Genomic DNA, 8,902 nt, shown 5'->3' with positions numbered 1-8,902 from the left:
GACAGTTCTTTTAATAAACACTAGAGGGTCACCCTGCAATGCATTTTCTTTTGTGACTGGCACTGATTTTGTTTTCGTTCTTTTTTTACCTTTACACTGTCCTTGGGTGGCCTCTGATCATAGAATTCTTGTTTATATCTATTTTGTTTTGTTTTCAAAAATAGTAGCTTATGGAATTCCCATAGAATTTTTGAGAAAAGGCATTGTATTTTTAGCAAGGTTTAGACTAGGAGTGCCCAAATCCAATCCATGAAGTCTAGAATTCAGCACATTTTGGTGTCTTCCCTGATCAAATACACCTAATTAAGTATGCATGTTGCCAGATCTCCTTTTCCAGATGGTCTTCTTGTGGAATTCTGTCTTTTTTTTTTTTTTTTGGCAGAACTAAGGGATATGCTTTTCATGGGTTTTATATGTATAGTTTTATCTAAAACATAATGATTGTCAAGAGTTATACATCCATCTCATCCTGTATATGTGTCCCCATCCTATATTAAGAAAACAAATTGTTTTATATTTAAATTTATTTAAAGCAAAAAAGATAACATCTGTAAAGCTCAGCTTGTCAAACAGTACAAAATGGGAGGGCTGAAGGTTTTGAACTTTGAATCATTACTAGAGACATGTAGAATTAACTGTCTTAAATCCTGCCTAAGAGAGAGCACTTCTACTATATGTGGATCCATATAACAAACAGCATATTTAATAAGTATGGGGTACTCAATGCTTTTATTAAGCTCTGATTAAGATGTAAAATCCCAATAAAGCTATCTAAGTTTCATCTGCAAGTTCTACATTCTGGAACAATACCTTGATACACAATTTTTCTCCTCTGAATACTGTGCTCTGGAATAATAGCTGGACCAATATTAAAAGGAATAATTTTTTTAAGCCAATTTGGTTTGGACATAAGGTACATTTGTTTGTGACATATTGGATAAATATGATTAATAAGGTGACCTCTTGTCTATTATTGATTTTCAATTCAATATTTACAGTAGAGAATTTGCAAGAATACGTAAAGCTATTCCTCCTCCCTTGCTTCGACTAATAAAAGCAATTAAACAACATTCAAATATATCTTCATCTCTCCCTAAACTGCAAACTGATGGTCTGGTGTTAATCAGCTAATGTAACAACTCATGGATAAGAAGTGCTATAAATGAAATTTTATTTCCAGGGTTGCTGAATGTGTAGAATAAGATTGCTAGCTGATATTTGTATGGGTTTTTGTTTTTCCTGTACCCTGGTATGTTTTATGTGTTCTTTCTTTTTTCCTTAAGAGTTGCTACCCTTATTTTGTATGTGTTTGTGTTTACACAAAAGAAACAAACACAAATTTTATTAAACCTATCAGAGATTTACCAGTGTCAGTGTGTTAGTGATCTGATCTAAACCGTCTCTCTCCCTTTATATATATATATATATATATACATATATATATATATATATATATATATATATATATATATATATATAGAGAGAGAGAGAGAGAGAGAGTCGGGGAGTATCCGAAGTAACATGAAAAGCTTGAGAAATACCAAGGCCTGAGAAAACATCTAGAAAGGATGTGGAAGGTGGAGGCAACAGTGTGGTAATCAGAGCACTTGGGGCTGTAACCCCAAAACTGGGAGAGTGGCTCCAGCTGATCCCAGGAACGACTTCCGAGATCTCCGATCAGAAGAGTGCAGTCCAAAGAACAGCTAAGATACTACACAGGACCCTCAAGCTCCCAGAGCTCTGGTAGAGGACCCGAGCTTGAAGGAAAAAGTCCGGAAAAGGGCGAGTAGGGAGATTACCAGTTTTGGTTCAAAACACAGCAAGGATATGAGCAGGCAACAGCTTTGTTGTTTGATTTTGTCATTCAGAATATTAGTATTTTCCCCCATGTTAAATTATTCTATGATATACTTCCTCAGAATGTGGACTGCTGCGATATGCAGTTTGCAGCCACAATTTGTGAGACACAGATCTGCTTCCAGACTGATTCCAAATCTAAAAAATAGATAATGTATTTTAATAGAAAAGTCTAAACAAAAGTTAAAAGATGACCAATTTCAAAAATACATCCTGAGATACTGAGTTTAACTCAGTATAATAATTGCGTGAATAATGAACAAACACAAAAACAAATGACCATGTCCTAAATCTAATAGTCTTACATATGAAGGTATCTGAATAAAAAGAGTTTTGCCTAACACCATCAGTCTGAATTGTTATGAATATATACATACATACACATATATACATGCATTTGTTTTATATCTATATATATATATATATATATATATATATATATATATATATATATACACATATACACACACACACACTATATATATATATATATATACACACACACACATACATACACACATACATTTTATATATACACACACACATATATACATGCATTTGTTTATATATATATATATACATATATACACACACACATACATACACACACATACATTTTATATATACACACACACACACAGCGGGTGAAATATGTATTAACATGTCACCAATTTTCTAAGTAAATATTTTTCTAAAGGTGCTATTGACATGAAATTCTCACCAGATAACGGTAACAACCCATTCAGTCCACACATGCAATGAAATCAAACCATTGATGTCCCTAAATTATGTGTAATAATGAGAAATGACACAGAGAAAAAGTATTGAACATGTTTACTGAAATTTATTTAATACTTTGTACAAAAGCCTTTGTTGGTGATGACAGCTTCAAGATAGCTCCTGTATGGAAAAACTAGTCGCATGCATTGCTCAGGTGTGATTTTGGCCCATTTTTCCACATAAACACTCTTGAAATCCTGAAGGTTCCGTGGACTCCTTCTATGAACTCTGAGCTTTAGTTCCTTCCATAGATTTTCAATTGGTTTCAGGTCAGATGATTCGCTGGGCCATTCTAGCAGCTTTATTTTCTTTCTCTGAAACCAATTGACAGTTTCCTTTGCTGTGTGTTTCATTTTCATCATCCTGGTAGATGGCAGCAGATTTTTATCAAGAATGTCTCGGTACATTTGTCCATTCATCCTTCCTTCAATTATATGAAGCGTGCCAGTGCTGTATGCGAAAATACAGCCCCACACCATGATGTTCCCATCTCCAAACTTCACTGTTGGTATGGTGTTTTTGGGGCTATATGCAGTGCCTTTTGACCTACAAATGTGATGTATATTATGGCATCCAAAGAGTTCAATTTTGGTCTCATCTGACCAGACTATATTCTCCCAGTATTTTACAGGCTTGTCTAAATGTTGTTGAGCAAACTTTAAACACACTTCAATATGCTTTTTCTTCAGCAATGGAGTCTTGCATGGGGAGCGTGCATATAAGTCATGGAGGTTGAGTGCATTACTTTTTGTTTTTTTTAAGCATTTGTACCTGCTGATTCCAGGTCTTTCTGTAGCTCTCCAGAGGTGGTCCTTGGCTCTTGGACAACTCTTCTGATAATTCTTTTCACTCCTCTGTTTGAAATCTTGCAGGGAGCACCTGGTTGTGGCCAGTTTATGGTGAAATGATGTTCTTTCCATTTACAGATTATGGCCCCAACAGTGCTCACTGGAACCTTCAGTAGTTTAGAAATTCTTCTGTAACAAATGCCATCACTATGTTTTGCAACAATAAGGTTGCAAAGTTCTTGAGAGAGCTCACTGGTTTTACCCATCACGAGATGTTTCTTGTGTGGCACCTGGGTAATGAGACACCTTTTTACAGGCCATCAGTTGAACCAGCTGATATTAATTTGCACCAAGTGGCAGGATTGCTTTCTAATTACTGATGGATTTCAGATGGTGTCATTACTTTCCATGGCTTTTTGCACCAATCTTTCTTCATGTGTTCAATAAGTTCAATACTTCAGTAAGTAAGCATGTTCAATACTTTTTCCCTGTGTCATTTCTCATTATTACACATAATTTATAGACATATATGGTTTGATTTCTTTGCATGTGTGGATTGGATGGGTTGTTACCAACATCTGGTGAGAATTTCATGTCAATAGCACCTTTATAAATATATTTACTTAGAAAATTGGTGACGTGTTCAATTCTTATTTCACCTGCTGTATATATATATACACTAGATATTTTTTCCAATTGCAGCATCATATAGGAACATAAACTCTGTGCAAAGTTACACAAAGTGGGTTCTATAACCCTATAATTTTACCTTTCATTCTTATTTAGTGAAACAAGTTTGGACCAAAAACCACACCCAACACACAGGCCAAGACAAAAAACATCCAGAAGATCACAACCAACATCTGCACACACATCAGGCTCTTTCTGTTTCTCCCCAGTACTTCAACCCTACCCTCTATGGGCTCAGGCAAGCTGGAACTCTCCCCCATCTGCTCCACCCGCAGACTGACAGTGGGTAAAATGATGAATCGGGTATCCCGAGACTCCAGAGACAGGATCACCCTCTGGGTCACTGTAGCCAGCCGGGTGGATACTGACAGAGGAAGCTGAAAAGTTACAGGTGGGAGCTGGGCTAGGATCCGGGAGTTGCAGGGGAGGGAGTGTGCATCACCACCATCCAGTGGGGTGGGATGGCGGCAAAGGGGACATGAGATGGAGGGAGGACTGTCCTGATCAGGTGGGTGGAGTGGGGAAAGCTGGATGTTATGAAGGCATTCTGTGCAGAAGACATGGAGGCATTCCAACATGCGTGGGAGCCGGAGGTCCTGGTCATACTCTTGGTAGCACACAGGGCACTCCACCTCAGGAGAATCCCCGCTGGTGGAGATAGTGTCCTGGGATGATGTGGTCCATGAGGTTGGGGCCTCTGACATGGAGGTGGACTATAGATGTGACAGCTAAGATGGTTAAATTGGGAAAAATACAACTTTTTTTTTTTTTTTTTATCAGGAACACCTGGAAAGAAAAGAACCGTTAATAGCGTAACATCTATGTGTTGTTTGTTCATTTGATGATCACTACAAATCATTGCTATGAATATACATAACAGTGGAAAACAATTTCAGTCCAGTGGTGTGTGAGTCACCAAGGAATCTTGTTAGTGGCAGACAAGCAACTGTAATAAAATGTAGCGTATATCTTTTCAGTGGAAATACAATGAGAATGGGAAAGCCAGCATGTTTGCACAAGTTTATTATATTGATCATGTCCTCTTCTGGCTGAAATAAATGTCAGGTAAGTTTTGTTTCCTAACTCTAACCACAAACTATTCATTTCCTGCTATTGGAAATGCAAATCATAGCTTTCTGTGTGTGTGTGCGTGTGTGTGTGAGAGAGAGAGAGAGAGAGAGAGAGAGAGAGAGAGAGAACATCAGAATAATTACATTCACTGGTCATAAGATTCCCAGTAACTGCCCATCTGAAAATTATATTCTCTGGAGTACTATTAGTAGTTGCATGTCTTTTGTCATATGTTTCTTTCTAAATCTCAGACCAGATTAGTAATCCCAGACCTCTATTTACACTGGCACAGCCAGGGCAACCATTACTTACAGGGGGAGCTACCTAGGTTGCAACTCCCAGCAGTACTGGGCTCAGAGGATGCTTGACATCAGTGCTATTTGTATAGTCTGAACCTAAAATTACATTAGAGTTCAGTTTCTCAAGTGTGTATTTAGACTGAATACCTAGTAATTACTGATAACATCTCATTATGTCTATGTCCTGAATGTGAATTTCTATCATCCCATAAAAAGAACAAAACTGACAAAAATGACAACAATAAATGCCCATGGAGGTAGCACTCAAGTGATTATGTCTATAGAAATCAATCTGCCAAACAATAATTTTTAGAAGTAACAGTCGTAAAGATAATGGTATGCAGGAAAAACTAAACCTTCCCTTTCTCTGAACGCAAGAGTAAAGAAGTATTTTAAACAGTTCAGTCTAATTACATCATCTGATAAGAGCCATAGGTGACTGCACTGGCAGTGTAGCACATTTTAGTGTGTGTAAAAGAAATGACAGCCACTTACCTGTGCAAAGCTGTCTGCTCCTAGTGTTGGAGTAAAGCCGTCTGACTCCTGCATTTGTAGAGATCCATCTTTATATGTGTTTAAAAGAACACACTCAGCTTGTCAATATCACTTTTGTCCAATTTCACAATTATATGTGCACATATATGTTTGGAAGTACAATTTTATTTTCTCTCTCTCTCTTCATCCCATGTCTGGTGTTGTTCTGAGGGGTGTGAGCTGGTTTCCCTGGCATTTATTACCTAGAGATGGTTTGGTTTCTAGGAGAGGGAACAGTGTGGGTTGCTTTTATATCATATTGCCTCTCCATCTTCACCATCTCTGCCTTTAAAATACAGTTTACCTCATCATTTCACAGGCTGGTGTCTGATAGTCATATAACAACTATTTTAAAACCAATAATTTTTTTTTATATTATGACTTGCAGCAAAATGTATTACTACATGAAAGAGCAAAGATATGAGGAACATTATGTTTGTTGTTTTTGCTAATCACTATAACGGCAGCCAGTAATTTTATGATTTCTTTCCAGTAGGTTGGCCATTATGAGAGCACAACAGCTGCCAAACCGTCATAGGTTATCTTTGAGTCATAAAGTGGACGTTGCACTTTTGACTCAGGTTCAGGGAAGCCTGTTTCCTTATAATTTCTTCCTTTTCCTTTCTGACTTGTTTTGAGTGTAGGATACTGGCCAAGCATGACGGCTCCTCCCTCTAGGTTTACCAAGTCAAAAAAAACAAAACAAAACTCCAGAATAAGTCCTTACAATGACAAGGTGTTACTAGTAAACTCGATACTGTTTATTTTCTTACCATCGTAGAAATAATTCTACAAGGTGTAATATTTGGATATGTTAATGCTTATTGACAATTGGGAGCTCACTTCAATTATTTTTACATTTGGCATAAATCTTGTCTGATCTCTAAGGTGCAGGGCAATTAACAGACATTTATTTCATATCAACACACATGTTAATAGTTACAATTCCTGAAAAAATGAAGTCAACATTTTTCAGATATGGAGAGAGTGTAGAGCCACGGTGGTAGTGGAAACCAAACCGGTTACATCCAGAAGTGTGCGCCAAAGACACTCCCATAAATCTGGGAATAAGAAAGGGGAACTCCGTATGGGGGAGACAATGTTTTAATTAAAAAAATCCCCATTTGTAAAAAGCATTTACAGTAAATAAGAGACATGTTTTGACAAAGATATCACATTCTGTTTGGTTCATGTAAATCCATTACCACCAAAGGGCATTTATAGTGACTCTGTTAATTAGAAAGACTTTCGGATGGTGGTGTAATATATAGGGTATGCAAGGCATATTTATCTATTATTGACCTACTTATTATTTTCTACCGCAAAAAAAAAGAAAAAAAAAAAAGACATGAACTAACATACATGCCGATGGCTTCGTCTTCAATTCCACGCAAACAAAGGATGATGTAATCCAGTAACATTTTACAGTACCATACGTTATAACAAAATCACAACCTTTGGTTGGGTTATTTGTTGATTTATATACGTAACGGTATAACACACAACTGGACGTTTAATTATAGCTCATTTTAAATTTAGACTGGTTTAAAACACATTGTTAGATAAGGTGGTGTATTAAAAATCGTGGAATGTAAATGTAGATCTAGATGATCGTAGACCTAGCACAACGTCATATCCCAATTAGAGTGGCTGTCCTATTTTAAATGTAATTTGTTGAACGTCATGTAGCCTTGAATTCTAGAAAATCTGAGTCATCACGGCGAACGTGCTAAGCCGAGTGTTTATAAACTTTGGAGTTTCGTCGCAAGGGGAGTACCTTCTACGTAGCACGTCCGCGTTCTGGACGGCCTATAAAAACAAGCGCCAGTGGTGACCGCACTTTAGATTCCTTTTCAGTGTCTAGTTCATGATAACTGGTTAATGGTACAGTATGTTGTCAGAGCTGGAGTGCGGAATATGTTATCAGCTTTACAATGTTGGCCGGCGTTGTCCTCGGCGTCTGAGGTGTCAACACAGCTTTTGCGAAAGCTGCCTACTGACGCTCGCGCACCACACGGAAGACTCTGACACCGGGCCCAGGATAGTCTGTCCGTTTTGCCGAGGCGCCACAAATTTGACAGAGGCGAGACTGAGCGATAACTTCCCAGTGGAAGAAGAGATTCTAGGACGACTTTTGACAGCAGGAGCCCTTGAGGAAAAATCGTGCGACGATGAGACTGGGGAGGGGCAAAAGACAGAGACATCTAGTCCATGTGAAAGTGGTGGTTTACCGAGGTCTAAGAAGGGACGCTTGTGGAAAAGCATGAAGAGTCTGTACACGAAAGTTACAGGACGGAGTCGGGAAAGTAAGTAGTGTTTTCCCCTGAATAACCCGGTCCTACTAGGTTTAAAACACCGTTGTAGCACACGTTTGTCGTCCAACTTGCTGTTAAAAAATGGAATAATATAGGCTTTTTAATTAAGCACTAACTGTCTGCGTTTATTTTCTTTAGGTTGTATTACTCATACGGAAATGCGAGATCTGGCACTGATGTCTTGCTATATGATGTAGCCTAAAGGAAGGAACGAACCCTTAAGTTGTCCGTCACGTCGAAGTTTTGGATTGGCTCCACTGCTGAAATGGATCATATCAAAGCACAACGTGAAGCTTCTAGTTACAAGTTTCATAACGGACTACACATCCCAAAGGCAACTGAAAATCCTGGCTATGCTAGTACATGAGGGAGGAGATCCCAGTTGACCAGAAACGGACTTTCTTAAAGGAAAGTTGCTGTCAAGGCACCACAAAGTTAAAATGGACTCTTTAAAAAATGTGCAGTTATTTTGCACAGTCACACTCATCTTCAGTCTGGAAAATGCCATTGGAAAATTGGCACCATGATGAAATTCAAGCTTTAAGGGGGGGAGGAGAATGGGCCACTG

The 8,902-nt window shown here is 38.0% G+C and overlaps 2 protein-coding genes across 2 annotated transcripts in view; one reads left to right on the top strand and one right to left on the bottom strand.

Moving 5' to 3' along the window:
• Positions 1 to 2,398: 2,398 nt before the first annotated feature.
• si:ch73-335l21.2 (uncharacterized) lies at positions 2,399 to 6,157 on the bottom strand. Its single transcript, XM_081694993.1, has 2 exons — positions 5,981 to 6,157; positions 2,399 to 4,901 (listed from the first exon to the last, which is right to left on the bottom strand). Exon 2 carries the CDS (start codon positions 4,817 to 4,819, stop codon positions 4,208 to 4,210), a length of 612 nt encoding a protein of 203 aa, XP_081551119.1. The 5' UTR covers positions 4,820 to 4,901; positions 5,981 to 6,157; the 3' UTR covers positions 2,399 to 4,207.
• Positions 6,158 to 7,829: 1,672 nt separating this feature from the next.
• si:ch73-335l21.4 (RING finger protein 227) overlaps positions 7,830 to 8,902 on the top strand; it is a 1,247-nt gene continuing 174 nt past the window's right edge. Inside the window, exons 1-2 of the mRNA XM_026997003.3 lie at positions 7,830 to 8,325; positions 8,473 to 8,902. The exon at positions 8,473 to 8,902 is cut by the window's right edge and continues 174 nt beyond it. Of these exons, the coding sequence (XP_026852804.1) occupies positions 7,911 to 8,325; positions 8,473 to 8,531 (474 nt within the window). The 5' untranslated portion in view covers positions 7,830 to 7,910 and the 3' untranslated portion in view covers positions 8,532 to 8,902. The remainder of the gene's footprint in view (positions 8,326 to 8,472) is intronic.

Source organism: Electrophorus electricus, chromosome 13 (assembly GCF_041902795.1).
Source record: "Electrophorus electricus isolate QZ-2024a chromosome 13, ASM4190279v1, whole genome shotgun sequence".
NCBI classification, from domain to species: Eukaryota; Metazoa; Chordata; class Actinopteri; order Gymnotiformes; family Gymnotidae; genus Electrophorus; species Electrophorus electricus.
The sequence above is the reverse complement of the archived record's forward strand: the minus strand, read 5'-3'. Positions and strand labels throughout refer to the sequence as shown.